General features: G+C 54.8%; 1 protein-coding gene across 5 annotated transcripts in view; it reads left to right on the top strand.

Annotated features, from left to right (window-relative positions):
* ADAMTS10 (ADAM metallopeptidase with thrombospondin type 1 motif 10) overlaps positions 1-27,830 on the top strand; it is an 81,494-nt gene that overhangs the window by 30,678 nt on the left and 22,986 nt on the right. For all 5 annotated transcript variants that reach the window (XM_063357850.1, XM_063357852.1, XM_063357855.1 and 2 more), the window contains 10 exons: positions 1,819-2,160; positions 7,882-8,246; positions 13,919-14,078; positions 16,164-16,381; positions 17,633-17,716; positions 18,095-18,240; positions 21,214-21,257; positions 22,454-22,559; positions 22,722-22,868; positions 24,603-24,744. In XM_063357850.1, the coding sequence (XP_063213920.1) occupies positions 2,073-2,160; positions 7,882-8,246; positions 13,919-14,078; positions 16,164-16,381; positions 17,633-17,716; positions 18,095-18,240; positions 21,214-21,257; positions 22,454-22,559; positions 22,722-22,868; positions 24,603-24,744 (1,500 nt within the window). In that variant the 5' untranslated portion in view covers positions 1,819-2,072. The remainder of the gene's footprint in view (positions 1-1,818; positions 2,161-7,881; positions 8,247-13,918; positions 14,079-16,163; positions 16,382-17,632; positions 17,717-18,094; positions 18,241-21,213; positions 21,258-22,453; positions 22,560-22,721; positions 22,869-24,602; positions 24,745-27,830) is intronic.

Genomic DNA, 27,830 nt, shown 5'->3' with positions numbered 1-27,830 from the left:
GAGCGGAGCAGCCCGAGATGAGATTTAGACAGTTTTTCCCCCATCGGGCAGTTCATTCACACAGTTGCTGGTTGCGTGCACAGTCTCCAAGGTCACCATCGTGGGTGTTGTGTCCAGGCTTTGCAGAAAACAACCTGGGAAGTGGCACCAGACAAGACCGGGGAGACCAGCCCGAGGCCTCGCTGATTGTCTTTGGCCATTTTAAACTGTAAATAAACAGTTCTACATTTTTAACTGTGACCAGACAGTTAAAAATCTTAGCATTTAAAACACAGAACTCCAAATTGTCAGTTAAAGACGCGTGATTCACCCTCCCAGCATTTCTGTCTAGTAGGGAAAAATCATTAACTTATTTAGATTAATTATTGGGGTAGGAACCATCGCTCTGATTTCTTCTTGTACTTCCCCTCTGTAGTCACTGGCCCGCGAGGGGTGTTATTCCAAGCCTCTGCGGCACAAATGGCATTAACTGCCTAGTAAAGATGGGAAAGCCGAAGTGGAAATAGCTGTCATCCCGGCAGACTCCCCTGCGGACGCCAGGTGGAGGGGAGCGTGGCAGAGCCCAGGAGGAGCCAGGCTCTCCTGCCCCGCGCTCTAACCACACTTAGTCTTTGCTGTGCAAAACACACAAGAGCGGAGCAGGTTAATGATGTTCTTCCAAGTGTTTCCTTATCGGGCTGAGGACCACACACGTGCCGTGGCTATTGACGCCTTTGGGAAGAGCAGCGTCCTCCGAGCCCCATCTTCCTGGCAGCTCGGGACCATCCGTCTTGCCTTTCCCCGCCGTGCTGCGCCGCCGTCTGCTGCGCAAGCCGTAGCTGCGTCACGGGGCTGAAGTCAGGCTTCAGTAGGTATTTATCTGTCGCCTTGGCGGGAGGGTTTGCGTTCCGCCGCGGGGCTGCTCTGGAGCAGAGCATCGCTTTCAGATATTTGGGATTCTCCAGGCGGTCGTTAGGTATGTGCCGTATTCATTGCGTACGTCATCTAATCGCTGGACAGAAACAAAAACCGCAGGCTTTATGCAACACTCCAGCACTATGTGAGTTTTGTATAATTGCCTCAGACTGAGTGGAAATTATCTGCAAGCCAAAAATCTTTCACTGAAGCAATTAGCAAATCATTTTAAATAACAAATACAATTGGAATCTCACGATCCGTTTGTGGATAGAGCTGAGGGTAAGGGTGAGTTCGCTGAATGGGTCCTTTGTTTCCCATCACTTTTTTAGGTTTAGCCAATACGCTCGGGGAGCAAGTGCTCGTCTCTCAGTGCAGTGACAGTCGTTAAAGTGTATTTTAACGCCAGGGAAACTGGAGTAGAGAGAATGTCTAGGTTGCTGCTCACCACTAACCTGCTAATGCTTTTATTTCGTGCTCTCCTTTGAGAGATCAGGTAACCGAGACTCTTCGGTCTGCGCTTCCTCGGGGGTGTTGACACAGGACAAAGGGTTCCAGTTTATTCTGAGCTGCGTTCCTCAGGTGTAAGGTGTATAGCAGCCCTTCGGCGCTCTGTCAGGGCGGAGCGGGGGTTGTGCTGGGAGCGGAGTTTGTCCCCGGGAGAGCACCCAAGTGTGCAATGTCCCCATAGCAGCATAACGTGGCTGTCCAGTGCTGTGAACTGATGTGGTTAATTGCATTTGCGTTCGCATCCCGTCCTTTTCTCCCCTTTTTCTTTCTCCCCATCTCTCTCTTTACTTCTCTAAGATCGGGCTTTCCTTGTTCACCTGCACACCATTTTCTCCCTCATGCCCTTCTCCTCCATCCTGCGTTCCCCCTCTGCCCGTCTCTCCCGGTCGCTCATCCCCACCCTCTCCTTCGCAGGGGCGATGCCACCGACAGCCTGCGGTTCGAATTAGCCCATGGTGACCCCGCTGCGCTGGCCCGGGCTCAACACGCTGCCAAGACACCACCATCGGCCTCGCTGCTTTGGGGAGAGCACGGAGCGGCCGAGGATGCCTGCGGAGGGACCGAGGACTCCTGTCTCTACATAAGCGGTGGCCGAGGGAGAGACATGTTGGGACGGCGCCCTTTCAGCTGGCACAATACTCCCTGCGCTGAGACAAGCATCGCTAACCATGGCAATAGCTTGGAGGCTTCTCACGTGGACTGTTATCTTCACTGCGGCTGTGTGCAACTTTCCCGGTTACACGTTCCAGTCACAAGGTAGGATTCGCCATGGGGAGGGGAGCTGGATCCAGCCACCTCTGCTGGCAGGAACCCTAATGCCGGCCCCGGGGGAGGTATTAGGGTGACGTTGTGCTGGGGAGGAGGTGGAGACGCCCCGAATTCTGCTCTGTTTGCTGTGCTGCAGCAGAGCTCCCGCTGCATCCGCAGGTGTTTTCCGCTGACCTCCGAGGAAAGGCTGTGTTTTGCGCTCGGATGTGACGCTCCTTGGCTTTTTGCAGAATTCAGTGTGTAAGATGAGGGCCACGTACAGGCTTAGAAGGCGAAGGGGATGTGGTAGCACTAGAGGAAGCTCCTCTTGCACTGGGGTGGAGCGGCGCATCCTCGGATGAATAGAGGCTTTGTTACGGGGAGGGCGCTGTGCGCGCAGCCAGCCCGGGCGCTTGCGAGCGGTCCCCTGCGCGAGCAGGGACGGAGGGCTCCGCTGGAGGAGCGTGCGGCTGGAGGAGCAGCTGTGGTTTGCACACACTTTGCCGTAAGCGCTGCCGTTAGTGAACGCTCGGACCCGCTCAGGCGTGAGCGCTTTGTACCCGTCTCGTACCCGTGTGTTCCTAAGCCTCTTGTGTTTAAATACAGAGCCACGCATGCAACTGATTGCGAGGAAAGCAGAATGTGGGGCTCTCGTGCACAGATTCGTGCCTTTGTACGTGATTTTATTCCAGGTTGGGAGTAAAGGGACTGGAAAGTGAGGTGGGCTGCCTGGTACCCAGCCTAGAGTACAGATACAGCACGGGCAGGTAACAAAGTAGTTAAATTGCTTAATGCTAATTTGCTTTTGTGACCATGTCTTCAGAGGCAGTATGAACACTCCCATCGGGTGCCAGAGGTAAGAGGACAGAGCTCCGAAGTTAGACATATATTTGTGCAAGGTGTTAAAGCCCCGGCAGCGTACGTACGCAGCCATAATCCTGCGTTACCGCGTGTGCCCAGATTAATTGCAGCAGGGCCAAAGTCGGCGACGCACCCGGGCTGTTGAGCAGTGCAACGCCATCGAGCCGTAGTTGCGACAGCTGCGGGTTGGCTTGTGAAGCAGAACTGAAAAGAGGAACAAAGGCGACCGAAAGCCGTGCGCCGTCCCGGCTCTGAGCACCCTCTCGTTGCTAAACGTGGGGGGCACTGCCCGGCTGCAGCTCGCGCCGGGCGGAGGAGCGGCAGTCAGACGCAGCGCTGCGTGCTGTGCAGCCGCTGCGCAACGTGCAACGTTACACAGGCGGATTTTCTTGAATCTGAAACAAACACGGTTTCTGGTCCTTTTCGCCAAAGCCTCTGGCAGTGCCTGGGGTGACTGTTCTGGGCCTCCCGCGTCCATCAGTTCACACCTCCCTCCATCTGCGGCCCCGCGTTCGCAGCGCAGCGACGCTCTGACGGGGGCTTCGCTGCCAGATCGCCTCCATCCTGACTCGCGGCGGCTCGGATCCTCCCTCGCTCACCAGCCCCCGCACCGTTTGCTATAATACACCTCGGTCTGAACCCGGAGGCTCACCAAAATTACAGTTAATGCGTTTGTGCTCTCCTGGATCCTGGCTTCCTCTGAGCAGGGCTGGGGGATGAGTCTCAGCCCGTGATGTTGCCGGGAGCGTGGTGCCGTGGGAGAACCGAGGCAGGGATTGCAACCCGTCCCCTCCCCCATCCCCATCCATTCCCAAAGATCAGGCTACCCCATGGGCCCCTCTGCCTGTCAGAGCACTTTTTTAGGCTCCTTGTGTCCGGAAAGGTTGGCGTCAGGCTATTGATGTTACTCAACACTTCTCTTTGCCACACTGCTGAGATAGTAAGTACATAATCCTCACAACACCCTTTCAAGAGGGTGAAATGCCGTTATCTCCTCATAGCAGTTGGAGGCACGGAGCATAAAGGCCAGTGTTTTCAACGAGCTGCTGATTTTGACCGAGTGACTCGCTGCAGTTAGCAGCGGAGCGGGATTCACGTGCCCCGTGTGCACGACTCCAGATCGGTGTGTTTGTTTTACGCAGGGAAAAGATTAAGGTATCATACTCATAAGCTGTAATTATCTTTGTGGGAAATAGCAGCCCGGCGCTGAAGGCCTCTTCAAGCCAGCAGAGACGTAACGAGATTCAGCTGTAACGCGTACACTCAGGCCGGAGTTTTTAACAGTGCAGGGAACAGCAGCTGAAACAATCGACCAGGGATTCAGCACGTGCTCGCCATTGCTGGACGGGCTTTAATCAAAAGGAAATTTTCTGCCTTAGTTTAACTGTGGTGATAGATCAGAGAGTCCCTGTTTTCTAGAACGTTAAGTGAGGCTAATCTCACTGCTCCCGGCTCACGGGTAAACCAATGGACCCTTGGAGGACGTAGTGAGACTGCCGCGACGCCAGGGCAGCCTGAAGCCGTGGGATCCTATGGGATGTATGGCTGTTTTCCACAGCCATCCCTTAGGAATTGTGTCTGGGCTGCAGCTGGAGCTCCTCTTTGCTCTGGTGACAAGACCAGAGCAAACATCTGCTTCCTCTTCATCCTTTAAGCAGCTCTGTAATGAGAGTGGCCATGGTGAGCATGCAAGGAGGGAACAAAATCCTCCTCCTTCCACTTTCACCTTCCCTCTCCTCCTTTCGTTCAGCTCAGCCCTCTGCCTCCCCGGTGCCCTTTCCCTTCCTCTGCCGTCCCTGTCCCTGCAGATGTCTGCTCCCTTTCCACCAAAAATGGGGCAGCGAGGTGCCCCTCCCCGCACCCCATCCTTTCTGCTTCCCACCAGCTTTCTCCCTTGCCCTTTCCTGGGAAGTTTGTGGTCCTTCGGGGTGCCCAGTGTACCGCACAGCCGTGGGCAGGTTTTCCTGGAGAAAGGCTTTTTATAGCATCTCTTCCGAAGCAGTTTGACAGCTCTCTGGAGACACCAGGGTGCTTATCGCCACTGCAGACCCTTGTGATACGCTGGGTGCAGTACTGCACGTTTCAGGCCGAGATCTATTTATACAGCGTGAAGTGGCTGAGAGGACAGAGGGAACACGATGGCTTTTCTGGGAGGAAGGAAGGAAGAAAGAAAGGGCCAAACAGTGCCGCTCTTGCTGTTGGGAGAGCTCCTAGTATGGTCTGTAATATGGGGAGCAGGACCAAGGCAGAGATGAGCAAATAAGCGAACAAATAATGGGTGGAATACACAGGGTTAGGGAGTAAAAAAGGTCCTAATCGGTTAGTGCCTAATCTAACCTTTCACATTTTTAGAGGAGAGGAAGGAGCCAGCTGTAACCCTGGATGAGGACACCGGCTTCTTCCTTGTGTTCAAAGTCTCTGTTATTTTTTCCCATTTGTGGCACCTGAAGCATCACTTCCTAAAACACGCCTGTGATGCAGGGCACTGCTCTTCGTTCTTTCTTCCTGTGCCTCCGTTTCCAGAGTGACATCCCTGAGAGGATGAGAGGGTGCAAGGTGACCGGCACTACAGCAAAAGCGGGTTTTCACACACAACCAGGCTCTGGACACGTTTTTTCCTCTTGGACGTACCTTGCGGGTCGGGATCGGAGACCGCAGCCCAGGGTCCCAGGCCCTTTCTAGCCACTGCGTGCACAAACCTCCTTGCGAGTCACTATTTTGCAAGCCCATGTGGACTGCGGAGAGGGAAAAAGAAAAACAAGACACTTCCGATAGCAAATTTTTCCAAGCCTGAGATCATTGGTTAAGTGCAAATAGTCACTCTTGTTTGCCTGGCCGCGCCACACGCGAGGCGGTGTGATGCAGGAGAAGCTGGAGCACAGGAAGTTAAAAAACTAATAATTATTTCTGGCTTGTCGAGGCAAGGGAGAGGTGCCAGAAGTGCTTATGGTTTGGAAGGATGGGAGCTAACCCCTAAACCCAGCTGGTGGGAAGGACTGTCCCATTACCGGTGGCCAAGGAAACCACTCTGTCAGGCTCCCACACTGGAAAACACACTAGAGGAAAAGGAAACTTTCCAGTGCTGCCATGTGGTAAGAGTCTAATTTGGAGTCCAAATTTTATGATGGCTGGGAAGGCTTTGAAGATGGGTGCTGTGGAGCCAGGCGAAAGGCAGCCACCCTGGAGCAGCCTGGCCTCTCCCGTTTGCTTAGGAAACAACTGAAATGGGATGCAGAAAGCACAGTAAGAATATTCCGGAGTGAAAAGAGGGCAGATCCTCTCCCACTCCGTGAGCAAACCTCCAGCCGCGAAGGGTTCAGAAGAACACGCCCTGATGGGGCAAGCTGTCCTACCCTGTCCAGTGCAGGATTTTTTACGTCTTGCAATGAAGGCTCTGGTACAGAGCGCTGTCAGAGACGGCTGAACCTCCAGTCGGATCCAATCTGGCAGTCCCTGTGACATTTCGCTTGGAAAATGAGGAATTTCTGTAGAGGTTGCCGAGTGCCAATTTCTTTGACAGCCAAAAGTGTTGCGTTGCCGGGTGAGTGGAGGCAGACGTTTTGGGCAGTGACCTTGTCAGAGCACATTTCCCAAGAGGTACGAGACAGGCTCAAAAACTCAAGCGCCCCACGAGAAGGTGCTAAGCCAGGCTGTTAGGGTATGGAGCACCAAGCTGGTGAGCCGGGAAGGCAGGCCGTGTCAGAGATTGAGACCTGGCTGAGGGCTTGGAACGTCTGGCTTTTTTTCTTGCTGCCGTTTTAACGCAGCTGGGGAGGTTCTGGTGACCCTCTTTCTTATTTTGATCGCGCGATTGGCATTGCAAGGACATTGTCTTTGTGGCTTTTAGGAGGATGCCCAGTTCCTAATGCGCTAGTGCAGCTGTGATCGGGGGGGCTGGTACGGTACTGGTGTTACGCGAGTCATCAAAGCGGAGTTTGCATGTGGCGGCTGTAGATGTTCTGAAGAACTCCATGGTTCCCTAGTGAGAGTGTCTTCTCCTGAGGCATTGTTGCCCCAAGGCTCGTTATGTCTCATTTGGAAGAGCCCTTATTGCTGGCTTTGTTACTGAAAGGACCCAGGTCGAAATAACCCTCCAAACCACAGAGTGTGACTGCGCACCCCGGGGTCCCTCTGCCCAGCGGAGGTGGAGAGACGGGCGACAGTCCAGGTCCAGAGCCAGAGTCTGGGTTTCCCGAATGGCCCCTTGGACCAGTCTGTTTCTCTCCATCACCTGCAGAGGACGAATGACAGAATCACAGAATGGCAGGGGTTGGAAGGGACCTCTGGAGATTATCTAGCCCAACCACCCTCTTTTTTTTTTTAATTTTTTTTTCAATAAACTAGCAGAGTGCTGTGTGAAACTTAATCTTGCCTTAGCTGTTGGAACTGTTTGATTCATTTTGCAAGATTTGATAATTCTCTGCAAGTTCCACACATGGACAAGGATCTCCTCGTCTTTCCTTGTTTCCCTGTGGCCCCATCCCCCTGAATCAGCTTTGAACAGCTTTTTGACACCTGAGCTGGGCTATCTAGCTCTATTTACTTACGTTTGGTGGAGGCAGCCTGTTGCTCTCTTCCAAAAACCCTTCCAAAGTTACCGTCACGCTGCCAGGTTAGGCAGACCGTTGCCTGCTCGAGCCTACGCTCCGTAGACTCAAGGCCTGTTGATGCTCCCAGGCTCTGAAGGCCTTTGGGAATACCCCGCGGATCCTGCACTCCCTCTGCGTCAGGACCACGTCCTTCTGCCTTGCGCTGGCTGCGGCTCAGCTGTGCTGAGGCAGGGCGGGCTCCACGCTGGAGTCGCTGGCTGTTTTGCTCCGACTCTCCTTGCAGGATGTCATTCCTCCTGTGTTTGCTTTCCCTCCCCAGAGGAGTTCCTGTCCAGCCTCGATCACTATGAAATTGCGTTCCCCATCCAAGTGGACCAAAACGGGGACTTCCTCACCTTTGACGTGAGAAGCCAGCTGAAGCAACGCCCTCGGCGCAGTCTGGGGTCCTTGCCCTACGAGCCATCCGAGCAGCAGGTTTTCTACAAAGTCTCTGCCCACCGAACCCAGTTCCTCCTCAACCTGACGCTGCACTCCAACCTGCTGGCGGAGCACTTCACTGTCGAATACTGGAAGCGAGATGGCGTGGACTGGCAACACGATTTCCACGAGGACTGCCACTACGCTGGCCACTTGCAGGATCAGTACCTGAACTCAAAGGTTGCCATCAGCAACTGCAACGGCCTGGTGAGTCTCTGCATTTTGCCCAGACAGGAGCAATGCTAACAACTAGAGCTGCCCATAAAGCAGAGCAGATTGCAGCTTCTTTGATCTTTGCTGTAGAAGTACAACCAGATTTGGGTCCCAGCAGGTAGGTCCATGGTGGTGGGAAAGGCATGGGGTTGGTGTCAAGCTAGAGTATTGCACGCTGGCGTTGAAAGCCAGCTGAGGGTGAAGAAGGCCACATCACTTCGTTACATCTGTAAGGGTTCCCGATCCGCATTTGGCTTGTAGTCCGGTTTCTACTGAAGTCGGTGGGCATTTTTCCATTTATTTTAATTGGAATGGGGTAATCAAGGTTCTAGACCGTTGTTCTGGCTCTCTACCCTCCATTTCCAACAGCAGCAGCAAAAGGTATGTTTTGCACGTGCTAGTGAGGACGAAATGCAGGAGGGCAGGAATTTCACAGCACACCTGGGAATGCCAAACGTGCATTCAGATCCTTACAGTTATGTTCCTGGGGCTCCCAGTCACTTCAGGAGCTAAAAATGGGACTTCTGGGGGAAAAATTGAAATAATCAGTGTTTTTCAATACAAAAAAGAGAACACCAAGAGGAGACAAGATGGCATTCCTCAAAAACAGCGAGGCTGCTGCAAAGAGGGCGGGAATGATTGATTTTGCGTATCCTAACAGCTAGGAATAGACACCGTGGTCTTAAATATCAGCAAGAAAGCTTAACGGTAGGTAATTAGTGGTAAGGCTGGCTGAGCTCTGGACTAGATTGCTTAGAGAATGTGCGGCCCCTACGTCGTTGTAGATCTTTAAGAATAGCCCAGACAAATGCCTCTCAAAACCACTCCAGGTATGATTCGTTAGCTCTTCCAGCATTGGGGATAGATTAAGGACATCCATCCTTATTTTTCTGCGATTTTCTGCTATTTCTGGCACAGAAAGCGCATTTCATGACCTGCCAGATGGAGGGATGGAGCGAACGTACCCTGTTAGCAAATCCCAAGGATGATGGCTCCCTTGGAGGGGTAACATGTCGAACAAGCCTCTGTAGGCCAGATTCATATTTCTGCTACGGCCCCACCTCTTAGCAGTATTCTGGCGGTGTGGAAGAGCTTCCAAATGGGAATGAATTCACGTTTGATTTATTGCTAAATTACACTGCCAGAACAGTGCTGCGGGTTATTAACAGAACTGAGAATCTGACTCATTATATCATAGAGTCTAATGTTTCTACCTCACAGCCAAAAATTAGAGCTGCATAAACTCTTGGTTCCCCAGTTAGCCTTTGTTTAGAGATGGGAGCTCTGCTGAAGCCCCAGACAATTCGGTGGTGTTCACAAGAGCGGTGAAGGGTGAGCTGGATGCTGCTGGCTCAGAGGGATCCGGCGGTAGCCTACCTTCCCACTTCAGAAGCCAGCAAGTCCAGGGCAAGCAGTGGCCCGGCAGCACTCGGACCGGGGTGATTTAGTGGACAGGCTGTGACAGCTCTGGAGAGATACCAGGGGCTGTCTGGAGGAAAATGCAGACAGGCACAAAGAGGGACGGAGGGTCATCCAACAACGTCTCCTTTTCCTGAATCCTGTCCTTCTGCCCTGGAGAGCTACGGACATCAGCAAGGAGGGGAGAGGAGCTCTTTTGGGTTAGCGAGGACCACAGGGTCAGGAATTTGCATGAGAGGAGACTAGAGTCTTTTTAGCTGACAGAGTCAGGGCTGTACTTGTCACTGGAGAAGATCTGTTGCAGAGCTGTGGTTGATCAGCAACAGCTGATCCTCTCGTGCCATCCCTCAGCCCCAGCACAGTCCCCTCCAGGCGGGCATCAGTCCACTTTGGAGGGGACAGGTAGGGACAGAAGAGGGTCTCCAGTTGCTGAGGTCTCAAGGTTCGGGTTCCTGCTGACACGTGCCAAGGGGGTACTGCACACGGTGGCCCACCTTTGCACAGACCTGACTCACTGAAGATGCAAAGGGGGTTGTGTGTTGTGTTGTTGAATCATAGAATCATAGCATGGTTTAGGTTGGAGGGGACCTTAAAGATCATCTAGTTCCAACCCACCTGCCACAGGCAGGGACACCTCCCCTAGACCAGGTTGCTCAAAGCCTTGAACGCTTCCAAGGATGGGACATCCACAGCTTCTCTGGGCAACCCGGTTCAGTGTCTCACCACCCTCACAGTAAAGAATTTCTAACTAATATCTACTCTAAATCTACCCCCTTTCGGTTTAAAACCATTACCCCGTGTCCTATCACTACACTTTGCTCTGATAAAGAGTCCCTCCCCATCTTTCCTATAGGTCCCCTTTAAGTACTGGAAGGCTGCTATAAGGTCTCCCCGGAGCCTTCTCTTCTCCAGGCTGAAAAACCCCAACTCTCTCAGCCTGTCTGAATAGGAAAGGTGTTCCAGCCCTCTGATCATCTTTGTGGTCCTCCGCTGGACCTGCTCCAACAGGTCCATGTTGGGGCTCCAGAGCTGAACACGGTACTTCAGGTGGGATCTCACCAGAGCAGAGTAGAGGGGCAGAATCACCTCCCTCAACCTGCTGGCCACGCTTCTTTTGATGGAGCCCAGGGTACGATTGGCTTTCTGGGCTGAAAGTGCATATTGCTGGGTCACGTTGAGCTTCTCATCCACCAACACCCCCAAGTTCTTCTCCTCAGGGCTGCTCTCAACCCATTCCCCACCCAGCCTGTATTTGTGCTCGGCATTGCCCTGAAACACATATAGAACTTTGCAGTTGGCCTTGTTGAACTTCATGAGGTTCACATGGGCCCACGCACATGGGCACAAGCAAGGACCAGGAGCTGATTACGGGCTGGGCTGTGCATGAGGAGAGGGGAAAGGGAGGACTGCATCCACAGGAGCATCCAACGCAAAGCCGTGAAAGCAGGTAACAAGCCCAGGCCATTCTCTTGTCCTCGAACTCCCACATCCCTGAGCAATTTCTGTGTCTACAAGGCATACCGCTCTAAACCGCTTTGTTTTCAAACATCCATGACATAACTCACACCGTACGGCACCCCGGGTTTGGATCGCCAGTGTGTGCACAAGCTCCCGTAGACTGGTCTTCCCGGCCTGCGGGCAGGCGGGAGCGTGGCTCGCCCCACGCGTCTCCATGGAGGGCACGCCGTGCTGCGCTTTAGGCTGCACCAGGGGGAAAAGTCACCCAGGCTTGAGTTGTTAGAAGCAAAGGGCAAAGTGGTCCATTTTCCAAAACACGCAGAGCTGTGAGCTGTCAGCAGGGCCCAGCACGAAGCAGCTGGAGCTTGCAGGGAGCAGCCCGGGGAGCTTTGCCTCAGCCCGGCCGGGAGCTGAACTCTCTGCCTTAAGCAAAGCCGTGTTTCATCCCACCGGCTGCACAAGATCCCAAGGACACGTGTCCTACCATCAAAAAAATCACAGCGAGGAGAAAACGACTTTAGGAGAGAAATGCCACTCTCTTACCTCTTGTGTCAGAGGTTGTCAAAGCACAGTTTCCAGGCCGGGTTTTCAACCCTGTGTGTCTGTGTTGAAATTGTGCTTTCGTCTGACAAGCCTTCCTGAAGTCAGCATGAACATTAAATGCTTGGAGCAAGGCAGATGTCCTCGCCCCTGAGGTGAACGTCAAGCTGCTCGCGTGTGTGTACGAGGAGGTGGAAGAGCTGAATCGCAGTATGCGGCTGTGCTTTTCTTAAGTGTGGTTATAAGCTAATAGCATAAACCATCCTTGCTCTGCAGATGACCTGGGTGAATCATAGACAGGATATCCAGTTTAGCTCCCCCACAAACCACAGGGATCTCTCTAAGGACTTCCCGCCGCCCCCTTTCAACAGGCTTGTGTCAGGTCCAGCGCCTGGACCTCAGAGCTCGGTCTTTGGGGTCAGCAATGGGGAAGTTTTCAGACTCCTGTGACAGCTGAGCTTTGTTGCCGAAGGATGCCAGGCAGGCGGTGGAGCCTCCCGGCCTCTTGCGCTCTGCAGAGGCTTCAGATTTAAGTAAGAACGTCCCTCTTCTAGTAGTACATGGGTTTTGGGCAGGACGTGCTCTCCCCTCCTGCTGCTCTGCCCCAAGCCGGCGGTGACCTCCTTCTCCCCATCCCACAAAGCCGGCAGCCAGCTGGCTTCGCAGGCCGACACTCGGCTTTCCGCCGGAGCCCTCGCCAGGCTAACCTCACAGTACCTCGCTTGTGTTTGAAAAGGTGGAGCTGAGCCAAGAGCAACAGAGCCTGGTGCAGGAGGAAATCCCCCGGCACTCTGGAGATGGGGACTTCGCTGTGCACACACTGCCCTGATTCAGCTTTCATGGCGGGGAGGGAGAGGGGGAGAGACCTATTACGGAGGCAGCGTCCACCCCAGAGGGGCTCGCCCCCGCGAACGCCCAGCAGTGACGCTGGTGGTGCCTTCCATGCGAAGACCTCAAGATGTTTTGGAGACCTGTGTCCCCACTCCCCATCCCGGCAGATCAGGGCTCCTGTCCCCCTTGCGCAGAGCGGAGCTGGTGAAGGGCTGTGACATCCAAAGGACACCGGTGCAGAGCCGATGGCAGGACGGCGGTGTCTCTGCGCCCAGAGCTATGCCTGCGCACGGGGAGTGGGAGGACAGCCAGGTAATGCGGGGCTTAGATTTTTGGGATACTTGTCCTGCTTGAGCAATGTCAGGCGTGTTTCTGTGCCTCAGTTGCTCGCTGGTAAAATCCAGCTGATTGATGGCACACCCACGTTTCTTGGAGTTGGGTGAGATACGGTGCCAGGAGCCATTACAGCGATGGAGCTTCTACTTGTATCCTGATGGGCTGCCAGAAACTTTTTGGGTTGCTCAGACCTTTTAGGTGGAGGACAGGACCGGCTGCAGAGGAGAGATCTTGCAGGCAGCTGGGGGGTTTGCCTGCTCCTCCTGCTGGGGTCTGCTCCGGCCGGTCATCACGGTCTCACGCAGGGTCCACTCGCAGGGAGCGAAGTCTGGACTCATAGCCGACATTCATTCAAAGAATAAAATAAGGGAGAACCAGAAAGAAACATGATTAGCTAAATCAACAAGTAAGGGAGCAGAAACGAGATCGACTGACTGAGGTGACCAGTCAGAGGTGTAAAAGGGGCAGCGATGCCTGCGGGGCACAACCCAGGTTTCAGGCTGCAAGGAAAGGCTTGTGGCTCCCCGACGGCTGCCCCACTGCAATTCCGGCTTCAGCTTTCAAAGATTCAGTGTGTTTCTCAAAAGCCTCTGGACATGTACATTCTCTGCAGCCCTGTGCCTGAGTTTCCCAGGGGATGGTAGTGGTCCTCAGCTGCTTTCCAAGGTTCTTCGGTGAGGCTGAAAAGCCTGGGAGGTAGATCTCACCGCTGAGTTGTGCTGCTAGTTGAAGGTATGGTATTTAGGATCCCACAGACAGCTCTCAATTAGACTGAGTGGGTGGAATAGGAAACAACTTATTCATAATTTTGCAAGGAAAGACTGTGATTTCCAGAGGACTTTAGTGAACACAGATGTCCCAAGGCATCCACGACCATCTGGCTTGGGTTTCTCTGGTCTGTAGGTTCATATAGTTCAGTGTTTGTGCGTAAATGAAGGATTCCTTCACATTCTCAAAAGTGTTTGTCAGTCCCTAGAAATTCAGTGGTTAATCATCAGAAACCTCAGTAGGAGAAGCCACCAGTATGTCGCCCGGTTCTCTCTCTACCTCTTTTATTGCCTGCCCTCTCTTTCCTTCCGCAGCATGGGGTGATCGTCGCAGATGAGGAGGAATATTTCATTGAACCGCTGAGCCCGGGAGCCAATGTCAGCACAGGCAGCGAGGGCAAGGGCAGCCCCCACGTCGTGTACAAGCGATCATCTCTCCAGTACCCACACATGGATGCAGCCTGCGGCGTGCTAGGTATCTGTACCCACCACCACATCCTCAATCCATCCCAGTGCGGGCTGGGAAAGTGCCGGTAGACCAGGCTTTCAAGGTCCACACTGCTCTATATGACCAAGAACCAAATTTTTCTCCTGCATTCAAGAAAGTTTTCTGTATTTACTTTTACCCTTGTTAAGGATTTATGGTGGCCTGGTCTTTGGAAAGCTCTTGTTGTCTGTTCTTCGCAGCAGGGCTTTTAAATTTGTAAATAGAGCGTGGAACAGAAGAGAAAAAACTGCCTCTTATTGTTCTTAAGAAAAATCCTCCCAAATTTGGCCAATTTACAAGGTATTGAGAAATCGTAGCTCACGCATGCTCAGCAGAGTCTTGTCTTTGGGTTTTAGTCACTGAAAATTGTGTCCACGTTGAGATACATCTGCTTCTGTTAGAGACCAGGTGAAAAGGTGCCTTGTAGGGCAGGATGTGGGATCTGGTCAATCACAGTGGGCTTTGGGAGACGTTTGTAGAGAATGGCAATTGAACGTCTACCCCGTTTCTACCCTTGCAGACCTTTGACTTCCTAAGGAACTCACACAGGTCAGCCCTGGCCTCTCCTCACGTACCTGTGCCCTTCCCATCCCTGCTACCAGCCAGTCCGTGTCCCAGAGCCTGGCTGAAATCCCCGGCCCGTGTGAACGTGCAAAGTTTCTCCGTCTACCCAAACCGTTGCGTGCACACAGGATGCTGCTCCCTCGGTTTACAGAGGCTTCCCCGGCTCCGTAAGGATGAGAGGAGATGCCATCCCTGCAGAGGGTCCGGCTCGTGGCTTATGGATTAGAGTTTGTGGGTGCAGAATCAGAGCTGTTCCCAGTTGCTCCTGGCAGGTTTTGTGTGTCACTTCAGGATGTTCATCCAGTGCCCCAGTGGTGACACTTGACCAGATGAGGAAGAGATGGAGCCTCTGGAGATGCTGGGGCACCGCCAGCCTGCTCTGAGCAGGCTCTGAGTGTCCCCAGACCTGCCAGCATCTCTGGAGACAACCTGCCCTTCCCTGGCCCAGCTCCTCCCATCCCAGCTCCCAAAGTCACGTTGGACGAAGCGCCAGCAGACTCCCCTTCTGCTGACTCTTTGCCACGTTCCTTGGCTTCCAGACGAAAGTTAGCCTGTTCCTAATTGCTTCTTGGAAAGCAAAGACCGTGCCGTGGGAGCCACAGGCCAAATGCAGTTCAGAACAACCACAGTGCAACTGGCCCCAGCAAAGCCACCCCCTCTCCTCGCCCCACAGGATGGACCTGTCCTGACCTGCCCAGCACAGCTGGGCCCCGAGCACCCCACGAGCGAGCTCCCGTCAGCCAGAGGGGCTGGAGCTGCTAGGTTGTGGGGGGCCTGTGACCTGCCCGTCTTCCCCGTCTTGCTGGATGTTTGATGACCCAGCATCAGAACAAAGGAGGGGCATTCAAACGGCTCTCCTGACAGGGCAGGAGAAGGGCTGTAATCCCCCAGTCAGCTCTCCTGCCCTGTGCTGGTCTCCAGGCTGTGGGTTTAGAGCTGATGGCCCCGCTGGGGACATCTCTAGGGTCAGGTCAGTAGCACTTGAAGCCTCGAGCAAAGTCCTACAAACAAGCTGCTGCTGCTGCTTTGGAGGCTGCGGCCATTTCTGTGGAGGAAAAGCCAAGTCCTAAATTCAGGTCCTGGCAGGAAAGGGAAAGAGGAAATGATCTGCAATGGCTTTATTTTCAGATTCTGTCTGGGTAGTTTCTAAATCCACACTGCCCTTCCCTGCGACAGAGGCGAGGGCAGGGCACCGCAGCGCGGAGGCGGCGAAGTGCGTGGGGCTGCCGGAGCAGGACGGGCGCACGCCTCTGCCCGCAGCGTGGGCGGCAGGAGGGCAGGGGGGCAGGCAGGATGCTCGCGGGGCCGGCAGGAGCACGGGGACGGCCCTGGGCTCGGCAGATCCAGCCGATGGCAGTGGGGACGTTTGCTGGGTCTGTGTGTCGTGCGTAAAGAGCCTCTCAGTGGCCTTTCCTTCCCTGAAACCGAGCTCGTACTGCGCAGCCCTCACCTCCCTGCGCTGCCGAATTGCTGCAGGAGGGCAACAGAAAAATCTCTTTCCCTTCTCAGATGAGAAGCCCTGGAAAGGGAGACACTGGTGGCTGCGGACGCTGAAGCCCTCCCCTCTGAAGCCGTCGGGCAACCACAGCCAGCGAGGCCAGCTGCCCCTGAAGAGATCCGTCAGCACGGAGCGCTACGTGGAGACCCTGGTGGTGGCTGACAAAATGATGGTGGGGTACCACGGGCGGCGGGACATAGAGCAGTACATCCTGGCCATCATGAATATTGTAAGTGTTATAACCACATCATGAACCCTGGGGGACCCCGGGGGCTCACACGCCCGGCAGCAGAGAACAAGCAGGGGTAGATCCCGTTCCTCACCCCGAATGCCCGGGTTTGGCAGAGGGTGCCATGGGCTTTTCCCGCAAGAAGCGGAATGGGAGCTCAGTGGGGAAAATCGGATCAGTTCCAGGATGGCAGTGGCTTCTCCCCAGCCCCAGAGCAAGAGGTTTTGGGTCAAAAATCTTGACACCCTGCTGCTGCTCATGAGCAGTGATACTCTGGAGCCTGCAGGGGCTCTCTCTTGTATAGGGGAGGCACTGCGGGAGAGGTAAACTCTGGCCCGTCTGACCATGCTACAGGCCAGATCTGGACTGGGAGAACAAAGCCCTTTCTTTGAACAGCATCTCTCATCTCAAATTAGCATTGCAAATAGGGCCAGCCAAGCTGAGAAACACATGGGAAAGCATAAGGACAGTGAGCTCTCACGCCTGGGGGCTGATCAGCGCGAGGGGTAGGGAGAAATACCCCCGTTCTTCCGTCCCGCGCTGCCCGTGTCTCTGGGTTACTGCAGAGGAGCTTCCTCTGCGGCGTCAGATTTGGGTCATTGCTGGCGGCAGGGTACCAGGGTAGATGCATTAACAGCCTGAATTGGCCATGCTGAATCCTCCTGTGAGGTGAGCTAGACTTGGAAGTTATCCATCAAACCGCTGAAAGCCCCTCTGTGATGGTTCTTTGTCCTGTCCTCTGCAGGATCTCTTTTCATGGCTTGCTCCGTTTGCATTTCTAAAGCAGACGCCAGATTTCAAAACAATACCGTTTCTAACAGTTTCGTCTCCTGTAAAACACCCATCGCGTGGCGGCAGATTTCTGAGAGATGCTGTGTCGTTCCCTGCGGATGGGCAGTCAGCAAAACTTCATCCCCGTGGCTGCGTAATGCCAGGACCATGGGGCTTCCCCACCTGAGCTCCGGGCAAGGAGCAGGTGCTGAGGGACGTTGGCTTCACTGCTTGAACGTCCTCGGAAGGAGACACCGAGGTCTGAACGCGGTTTAGGAGGCTCTGCAATCCACGGAGTCCCATACCCGTTTCTGCTTTCTAAAAAGGTTGTGTTCAGCCCCTGCAGCCCACGCTGATGAAGCAGCCCTGTTTCCCCCCCGCCAGGTGCCCAGCACATACCGGCTCACCCACCGGCTGCACCGTCCCCCAGCCAGCGAGCTCATTTTTAAGACTCCTCTTTTCTTGTTTCTTGGAGGTCAGGTTGCCAAACTTTTCCAGGACTCGAGTCTGGGCAATATTGTCAATATCCTGGTGACCCGGCTGATTCTCCTCACCGAGGATCAGGTAAGGTGGGCTCCACTGAGCCACTTCGTCATGTGTCTGCATTTCCTTTGCGGGTCTGTGCGTTCCCCCTGGTTGTCAGCCCCGGGAGATCCCCCAGTGCAGTCTACCGGGTGCACCACGTCCTCTCAACAGCAGCTGGGGACTGGGTTCAGGCTATGGGCTGGGGAGACCTTTGGGACTCTGAGGACTGTTTCTAGAGAAGGTGGCTTTAGGGAGGCTTAAGTAGCTTTAGGCCTCCTAAAGTCTTGCTTTCCCACGGCCTCCATGGAAAGGTGGGGGCACCTGGACTGGTGTCAGTGCTCTGCTGGCATGGGATTAGGCAGTGCCTTCATATCAGAGCTTTCCTGGGAACACGCTGTCATGTTGCTTGCATTCCAGCCCACACTGGAGATCAACCACCACGCCGGGAAATCCCTGGACAGCTTCTGCAAGTGGCAGAAATCCATTGTGAACAGGAACGGCAACGGGAACGCTATTCCTGAGAATGGCATAGCCAACCACGACACTGCAGTGCTGATCACCAGGTAAGGCTGAGCCCTGCCCTGCCAGCTCCGTCCTCACAGGGGATGTCCTCTGGGCAGGTGTCCTCTGTTTCTGTCCATGTGGTTCATCTGAGGCTTCCTTCCCATGCTCTCCCTGCAAGCGGCTGTCCCTCAGGCTGTCCACTTGCCCGTTCCCTTGCAGCGATGCAGATTATTGCAGTTCAGATAGTTCTCGCTCTCCGCTGTCTCCCCTCAGTCTTCGTTGTGCTCTCAAGGAGCTTAGCTTGCAGCCATGGGTATTTGTGTACCAGAAGTCCATGGCGCAGTGTGTACAGCGGTGTTGGGCACGTGTGGGAACCCAGCCCGGAGTCGTGGAGCATCGGAATCCTACTGAAATGGAGAGCTCCATCTGCCCCAGCTGTGAAAGATGGAGAAGAGGATACAAGTGGGACCTGAGCGTCATGGCAGCGACAGCGTGCCTCCAGCCAGTACGGGATTGGGCTCACCTCGGTTTAGGTGCCTACATGGAGGGCTGAACTCTCTCCTTTGGTAGCTGATGGACACCCTCGATGTTGTGACTTCATCCCAACTCCCTTAGGACAAGAGCGGTCCTGCCCTGCCTGTGTCTCTGTGCGCCTGTAACAGCAGTCTAGGTCAGCAGCTTAACCTGGATGCTGAATTTGACCTCCGGGGCTGGTTGAAAGGGTCTGAACCTTCGCATGCAGGACAAATAACCCCCGGCAGGATAGATGGTGCTTGAGCTGGAGCAGCAGAGGCCATGGGAGGCATCACTGGAAGGATGGATGGATGGTTGGAAGGAAAGAAGATGCAGAGAGGACGACGGGGACAGTGGAAGGAACAGAGAGGCGGCTGGGAGGACAGAAGATGCCAAAGGGAGAGCTGGGAGGTCGGAGAGGACGAAGGGTTCTGAGAGGCAGCTCTCAGTGGAGCTGCCGGCTGCACTTTCCAGTGTCTGCATAAACCCTGCTCGGGCAGAGGGGCAGCAGCCTGGGGAGAAGCCAAAGGCAAAGCCAAGATTTGTTTGTGCCTTTTTTCCCCACCCCCCTCTTGCGGAGTGGAAGAAAGTCACAAAATGAAAGCGCTGGAGAGGGGAGCCTCCAAGCGGGAGCCGGTTTCGTTGGCGCCGGGCGCCGCTCTCCTGCTCCAGTTGCTGGCGGCGGCGGGAGCTGTGTGCAGCCTGGCACATCCCTCCCGGGGAGCTCCTCAGCGCTGCCTCTGCATCCCTCCTGGGGAGCCTGGGAGAGAGATGAGAGCCCGCAAGCGGGAGGGGAGGAGCGAGCGAAAGGCCCCTCGGCCCCAGCTTTTCACCCTCCCAAGGCTGCAGCGTCTGCTTTTCTTTCCTTCCCACCCCACGTGTGGGATGCAAACGCCGGCTCCGAATTCTTCGGCCTCCCACCAGATGTTTGAGCTAACCCGAAGCGACTCGCCGGGCCGTCCGCGCCAGGCTTGGACAGCACCAGCGCATCCGGCCCCGTCTCTAATAAATTCCCCGTCTCCCGATAACATCTTGCTGAGCTGCGGGCTTTTTTCTCTTGCAGGGACGTGTCAAACCAGAGCCTCCGAAGGCTTTAACGGTATTCGCTCAAAACAAAGCAACAAATGTTTTTCACTCGCTTGGTTTCCTGCCAGGAGTGAGAGGTTTGGACACTTCCAGAGAGCGCCAGGGGCCAAAGGGACAGGAGCGATCACCAGGAACACGTTACGCTTAACCCCTCGCGTGCTGTCAGCTTGTTTCCTCCCCACTCTCGTCCCCATGGGGCCGCCGGGGGGAGCGGTGTCGGATGGTCCTGCTCGCCGTGCGGGTGCCCCCTAAATCCATACCGTGGTCAGCATCCTCGGTGCTCCGAGTCCAGCTCGCACCCGGGTTGAAATGCACCTCGGGGCTAAGGAGCAACACCCCAACCCGGCTCGGGGGTGTCTCGGCCCGGCTGCCGCCGGTCCCCCCGCCTGCCTGCCCCGCGTGGGTTTCAGCGTGAGCCTTGCCCCTTGCAGCCCGGGTTTTGCAAAGACCAAAATGTCTGGGGAGTCTCACCTCCCGTAGAAGGTATTTGAAGAGCCGCAGGGAGGGTGTGGGGTTCATCTCCGCAATTAAATTGTGATATTCACTCTCTGGCCCAAACGGGTCTCTCTGGGATCTGCTGCCCCGTCCCATTGCGAGGGTGCAGCATTTCAGTTGGGAGGAGATTTCACTTTGCTGTCCTCGTTTAGCTTTTCCTTGTACACGGCTAACGATGTGCAAACAGTCGATTCCTTGATGCAATGGCTGGAAGTCGAGGCCAGGAACAGAGGGAAGAGTCATCTCGAATCAACCCATATTGGATTTGTTTGGAAAATTCTCAGTAAAGAACTAAACTGCAAAAAAAATAAAATAAAAAAATCACTTCAGCATTTTAATGAAACCACAGTGGGTTTCGAAATGGAACATGTTTTCAAACTGCAATGTTTTTCTTATTTTATTTATTTATTTTTTTTAAATTCGGGATTACATATTTGATTGATAGGATTTGCTGTAGGGGACCTGAGTTTGCAGACAGGAGGCTGGCCCTGTCCTCTTCCACCCTGCGCTGCTGGGGCAGATCCCGGAGCCCCGTGTCTCTCGGGAAAGAAGCGGCCGGTTCCCGGGAGTGCACCGGGTGCTCCTGAGCAGAGCTGGACCGCCCACCCAAACTCAAAGATAGCGTTTTGCCCGCTGATTTGCCACCTTGCATCAAAACCAAAGCTCTGACCCCGCTCAGCGCTGCCCCACAGTTAAGGGACAGGCGCCATCCTTAAAAATCCACAGTGAGTCTCAGCCTGGGGAAAGTGAGCCTTGTAAAATATAGATCAGAGGTGTCTTACCTGTTACCCTCGGCACTTGCCATTCCCGAAGCGTTTCCTGAGCCATGGGCTGTTTCAAAGTGGTTTGGATGTGAACGCATCAGTGAAATGGAGATGCTCTATTTCGGAGCCACCGAAATTGTGTGTGTCCTTAACGCCGCCTTCTCTTCTCCGCAGGTACGACATTTGCATCTACAAGAATAAGCCGTGCGGCACCCTGGGTAGGTCGGATTTTGCTGCCCCTTCGGCAGCGCTTCTCACCAGCGCACGCGTCCTGGGGAGCGTGGCGAGGGCGGGCCATGCCATCCCCTGTCCTTGTGAGCAGGGTGAGGGGAAGCGCTCGCCCAACGCTACCGTGAGCGCCGGCAGCGGAGCCGGGAACGGGCCGGTGGTTTCCAGCCCGCTCGACTGTGTAGCCTCCTTACTTCTGTAAACACTAAAAGCAGCAAACCCGGAGGACGGATGGGCTCTGGAACGTTTCTCCGTTATATCCCTGGGTCAGGTCCAGCCTGATGATTAAGAACCGCTCGCATCTCGGGCTGCTCCATAGCCTAGTGGAGTATTTCTGGCTTAGCGGAGAGAAATAAGACTTTTTTGTGATGACTATAAAGGGAGTTCTTTATTTAAACTGCTAGACGCAGACAGACCCTGCAGCTCGCTCTGGCTGTAGCTCCTAATTTGTCTTGCCCTGGTCTAGACTAAGCAGTCAGGGAGGGATTACTGCTCTGAATCACCGCAGTTAAAAAGGAAAAGTTGGTGGATCTCTGACCTGATGCGGCTGCAGACGAGGTGCCTGGGAGGAAGGTTGAGGTTGGAGGTGCCGTGACTCTTCCTTCTCCGGCACGGCCTGTGGTGGTGGGACAGTGTACGGGCAGAGGGTTGGGGGAGTCTGCTGCCGCGATTCTGGGGAGATTTCTGCATGATCCACCCCTCCAGGTGGAGTCAGGCTGGATTCCTGATCATGGTGGGTGTCAGCCAGAACCAGGTGGGGCTGGTCAGGTTGGATCCTGGCTTACTCAGTTGTCCAGGCTGCCCTGACCGAGTTCGGATGCCCAAGTGCTGGTGCAGCTGATCTCAGGTTCCCCCACCAGTGTTGTGATGAAGGCCGCTCCCCTTCTGCACACAGTCTGGGGTTTGGATATGAAATTCAGAGGATTTTGATCTGTTCTTAGTATTTCCGAGCCTGTCATTGTTAATTTAGTTGACAGAGCTGAGTGACCGTGTGCCCACAGCCCCTAAGAGCCATGGGTCCATCCCAAAGCCCAGTGCAACCGGTGGGAAGGAACTTGTTATTGTCGGCAGTCTGCGCTCAGGGTTAGTGAGTGTGAAGCACGTCAGTTAGTCCCCAGATACCACCCCTGTCCCCTGCAGAGGCTTCGTGCTGACCCTATGTGACAGCTCTCTCTGGCTTCCCTAGGCCTGGCGCCCGTCGGCGGGATGTGCGAACGAGAACGAAGCTGCAGCATCAACGAGGACATTGGCCTGGCCACAGCCTTCACCATTGCCCACGAGATCGGCCACACGTGAGTGCTGTGCCAAGAGAGTCCCTGGGAGTGGCCGTCGCAGGGAAGGGCCCCTGTTGGTTTGTTCCTACCAACAGGAGCTGAAAAATCCTTCTTATGGACGGTCCAGGTGTGTCGAAAATGCAGCGGCTGATCATCTATTGTCTTGGTGATGCTTTCCAGGTTTGGCATGAATCATGATGGGGTCGGCAACAGCTGTGGCTCCCGCGGGCAAGAAACAGCCAAGCTCATGGCTGCTCACATCACCATGAAGACCAACCCGTTTGTATGGTCCACCTGCAGCAGGGATTACATCACCAGCTTCCTGGAGTAAGGAATCCATCTCACCTTGCCCTTCCTTTTACCTCGCAGCCAGTACACGCCTCCAACCTCTCACAGTCATTTGTGAAGAGTGGGTAAAGCCAAAGAAAAGCCCCCAAAGCACACAGCCCATGCACCTTCTCTCTTGTCTCCCAGCACCTCATCCTGGCCCGAGAGGGACGTGCTTTCCTTCCTTCCTTTTGACTTTGCCGTGGTTTGCTTGCCTGCTGAAGATACTAATCCCATTTACCTTGCGGTGGGCAACCTTTACTTAGGTTCCCCGCTTCCAGAAACTTCACGAATAAATCAAGAGGCACTTGGATGTTTCTCAAGTTCCGCCAGGAATTGCAGAGGAGGGTTGGTGTGGTGCAGAAGGAGGATCTGGAGACAGGGCTGGGTCTGCATGGTGCAGGCAGCTTCTCCAGACACGGAGGAGGAGAGTTTTCAGGTGTGAACAAGCAACATAGGAGAAAAGTTTTTTGTTTTTTTTCCAAAGCACCTTTAGGATTCAGGAGAACTGATTTAGGCTCCTAAATTCCAGGGTTTTGATATTGACACCTTCCCTGAGTCATGTCTCTGCAGCATGAAAGAGCTTCTCCTCCAGGGTTTAGGCAGCCTCCAGGATTTCTATCACAAAACAAGGAGTCAGGATCAATTTTTGGTGAGGTTTTTTGGTGGGATACGGGCACTACCCAATGGAAAGACTGAGCAGGACTTGAGTCACAATTGGAAAAAGCAAGTGTTGGGTCACTGTTGAAGGGAAGTCCCCGGGGAGTTTGAATGCCAGACCTCTACTGGTGACACTGCTGTTGTAACGCTGCAAGAGCAGTGAAGGCAAGGCTCCCCAAGGAGCTGCCGCCTGCCCTACCATCCTGCAAAGCTTGGCCAAACCACGTGGCTCATCACCAAATCCCACATCTGGCAGCTCACGTTTGGCCCTTTCTCTCTTGACCCCTGGACGTGCAGCGCAGCAAGGCACGTGGCACGGGCAGCACCGGGAAAGCGTGGCGGCGGCAGAGGCTGCCTTGTCCTCAGGTAACCCCCAGGTCTCATCGGGGCTGGCAGAGGACGGGAAATTCATGTTGGTCCTCTCCACAGTTCATGCTGGCCGCCCCGGCCCAAGCACGGCCCTGGGAGCCTCCGCCGGGATGGGGATGGCAGGACCCCGGGAATCAGGGCCGGGGGAGTGGTGACAGGGGCCGTGATTTAGGGAGAGCTGAGAGAGCGGCAAGGAAGGGGGAGGGAAAGGCGTGTTTCTTGCAAAATTTGGACGCTCCTACAAAGCTCTGGCATGCAGAAGGACGGGCTTGGAGAGCAGGGGCTCTCCGCGCTCGGCACCTCTGGTTGCTCTCAGCTGGGGCTCTGCAGCCCTGGGGTGGGAGGGCAGCCCCTCCGCCGACCTGCCGCCCACGCCGGGGTCCTGGGCACGCGCCTGCCTGCACTGCTGGCCCCCGAGCCCGACGGGACAGCCAGGGGCTGGCGACGGCCTGCAAAACCCTCAGATGAAAACTTCTAGCGTTACCCAGGGACCAGCGTGTGCTTCCCAGCCCTGAGGGCGCAGATTTCAGAGCACTTTCTCAGCAGTGGGTTTGCCCAGAGGGGGCCGATAGAGTTATTCCCCCCAGCAGCCAAATATGTGAGAGCTCAGCCCGGTGCGGAGCCGGGAGATCCTGCTGCTGGTCCTCCACGGTGACGCTCTGCTACAAACCTTTCTGAGCTCTGATTCTCATCTCTCGTTTCCAGCTCCGGGATGGGATTATGCCTGAACAACGCTCCTCCCAAGCAAGACTTTATCTACCCAACGGTGGCTCCGGGACAGGCCTACGATGCAGACGAGCAGTGCCGTTTCCAGTACGGAGTTAAATCTCGCCAGTGTAAATACGGGGTAGAGAGCCTTCCTGCTTTACTATCGGTTCCCAGGGGGTGGAGGACGGGGGCTACAAGGGCAAAGGGCCGTGGGGCCGTTCCTCTGCTGCCCACATCGCTTTGCTGTCCTGCTTCCAACGAAGGGCACTGGCATGTTCCCTGTGAGCTTTTTGCCTTCCTTCCCTGTGAGAGAACAGAGGAGGCTGTTTCCCATCCGCAACGGTTGACCCCAGCTCAGTTTCGGTCAGATTAGTCCCATGGGAAGAGATCTTTTGCCTCTGCCCGATACTTTGGCTGCTGCCGGTCCCCAGGGGTTGCAGCTGAAAGCCACGCTTCAGTCCCCTCATCCAGACTTCCCTCTCAGCGGGGCTTTGTCCTCAGACATATTTTTCATAATCCTTACTAGAAATCCTTATGCTGCTTGGGAGGAGAAACATCTTTCTTCCAGGTGAGGTGGGTTGATGTGCTGTAGGTGCGTCCGAAGGACAGCTGCCCACCTCCTTCCATCCCCTGATCTTTGAATCCAGGAAACCACTGAAAGGAAGGGTTGTTTCAGGAGAAAAGAGTCTTCCTGGATCTCAGCCTTTCGTTTTGCTGTTCTTAACGTACTGGACATTGCCAACCAGCTGAGCAGAGTGGCGAGGGGGAAGCGTCTGCACTGAAGGGCTGATTGAACTCCTTTAAGGAGTCTGCTTTCCTCTAGAGAAAACAGAGGAGCCAGCAGTGAGGTACACGGGCAGCTGCTTTGTCTGATGGACGCCTATGTACGTGTACCCACCTCAGCCAGGCCCTGGAAAGCTGTGAAGGAGGAAATGTGTCAGATCAGTGTTTAGTTTCTTTTGCAGCCATGTAAATACAAGCCCAAGGCTGCCATTGAAGTGACCCGAAGTGAACCAGTTTATCATAGAATCACAGAATTGTAGAATCATAGGGCTGGAAGGGACCTGTGGAGATCATCGTGTCCAACCCCAGGCCACAGCAGGGTCACCCACAGCAGGTGGCACAGGAACGCGTCCAGGCGGGGTTGGAATGTCTCCAGAGACGGAGCCTCCCCCACCTCTCTGGGCAGCCTGTGCCAGGGCTCTGCCACCCTCACAGCAAAGAAGTTCCTCCTCATGTTGAGATGGAGCTTCCCATGGTCAAGTTTGTGCCCATTACCCCTTGTCCTGTCCCCGGGCACCACTGAGAAGAGCCTGGCCCCATCCTCCTGACACCCCCCCTTTCAGTATTATCACTCTGAGTGTTCATCTATTTGGGATGGTTAAACACTAAACCCCCTCCTGGTGGTCTCAGCAGCTCATCTTGGTGAACCAAGGACAAAGTTTGGCTCTCCCTGGTCCAGTGCTGTCTTCCAACACAGCCCAGGGACCCAGAGCCTGCTGGACACGGGGCAGATGCAGTCTTGCGAGGTGCCCAGAGCAGCAGCAGCAGAAGTCCAGGTCTGAATAACGTGGTTGTGATATCTGACATCAGGTGCTACCGGCTGCCGTCTGTGCCCCTCCTCAGCTGAGCCAGAGGCAGCGGAATGGAAACTTTCCACGTTTACATGCCTGTTTCCCAGCTAATTTTTAACTCGGGCAGACGCTTCCTGTATATATACAGGGATCACAAAAGCACAAGATGTCCTTGCGATGACCCTCCTAGCCCAGCCTGTCTTGCGCGTTACTTGGGAGAAACCCAAAGGGCGTCAGGGCTCGAGTGTGTGCGGATAAATCTGGGGAGATGCGTAAGTCCACCCATCCTGTGCCCCGTATAAACAGACTCCAGGGCGATGGCGCAAACACGGCAGGATCCCTTCCTCCATGCTGGTACAGAGTGGATGATTAATAGGTGTAATGAGGACAGAGCGAACAGATGTCACTGGTTGAAGCTGGGAAGTCCTCTCCCTTGGTGACACAGAGAGAAGGGACTTTACAGGAGCCCCTGCTTCCCGATAGTCACGCTGGCTCTGCAGGAGCAGCGTGGAGGGGGAGATGCCTTTTTGAGGATGGGAGAAACGCCTTTTGGAGGATGGGAGAAACACCTTTTTGAGGATGGGAGAAACGCCTTTTTGAGGATGGGAGAGACTTTCTCCTTTCACTGGTAAAAGCCAGCCACAGCTGGGCTTTGGCGAAGGAGTTGGGAACCAAAATCCCTTTGCGTCTCAGAGCTGCGGTCCTCGGCAGTATTTCCCTTTGCCCGCTCGCCCTGAGGCACTCCGCTCTCACGACCCCGGGAACAGGAGGGAAGCAGAGAAATCTCGAGCTCATCTTTTTGCCCCTCTTGGTACCAGCGCAGAGGATTCCCAGTCGTTGAGTCAGATCATCCTGCAGGGCTATCGGTTGCTGTTTCGAGCACAGCCCTTGGCGGGGCGGAGGAATCCTGGAAGGCTGATCCAAGCCTGGAGGCGTGATGAACAGGCTGCTGCCTGACTGGGGGAAGTCGTCGTGTAGGTCACGCTGCCGTAGGTGCAGGCAGGAGGGCAGGCGGTCACTGTGCCGGCACCGAACGCGCCGGGTCCCTCAGCCCGTGCTGCAGCATTGGTGTGCACCGACAGCGGCACCGGCGTGTGCTGGGAGCGCGTTAGCAGCAGCTGCGGCTGTTCCGGGATCAGCTCTCGCCTCTCGAGACAGTTTCCTTCATTGACAACGTGAACCTGTTTAATACTTTCAAGTATAACCTGAGTGACGGCAAGCTGCTCTCTGGAAAGCAGCGAGATTTCCAAAGGCGTGTTTCGGTAGGAACAGGAGCAGGAGGGGGAGCTGGCAGGAAATTCGGCTCTGGATTTTAGGTGTTGCTTTGGAGTTTGCAGGTGTGGGAGTCCAGCCTGGCTGATTTAGTGGCAGAGGAGGTTCAAGGGGCCTGGAGTTTCTGATTTAGCATCTGTGATAAATTTGCTAAATTTGTCATGGGCCTAGCTTTCAGGTGGGTTCTGGAACATCCAAGGAAAGCTTTTCGTTTGCTGGCGCTCTGAGAGGTCAGGATGGGCTGAAGCTCAGGATCTGCGGCTCAGGGAAACCTCCTGGAAAGAGGTCCGAGTCCTCAGCCCAGTATCACGCAGTGGACACAACTGCAGCCAGCAGAGACAGAGAGAACTGCCCCCGTCTAGAGCTGCTTAAGGACTAG

The sequence above is a fragment of the Chroicocephalus ridibundus genome, chromosome 22, assembly GCF_963924245.1.
Source record: "Chroicocephalus ridibundus chromosome 22, bChrRid1.1, whole genome shotgun sequence".
Classification (NCBI taxonomy): domain Eukaryota; kingdom Metazoa; phylum Chordata; class Aves; order Charadriiformes; family Laridae; genus Chroicocephalus; species Chroicocephalus ridibundus.
The sequence above is the reverse complement of the archived record's forward strand: the minus strand, read 5'-3'. Positions and strand labels throughout refer to the sequence as shown.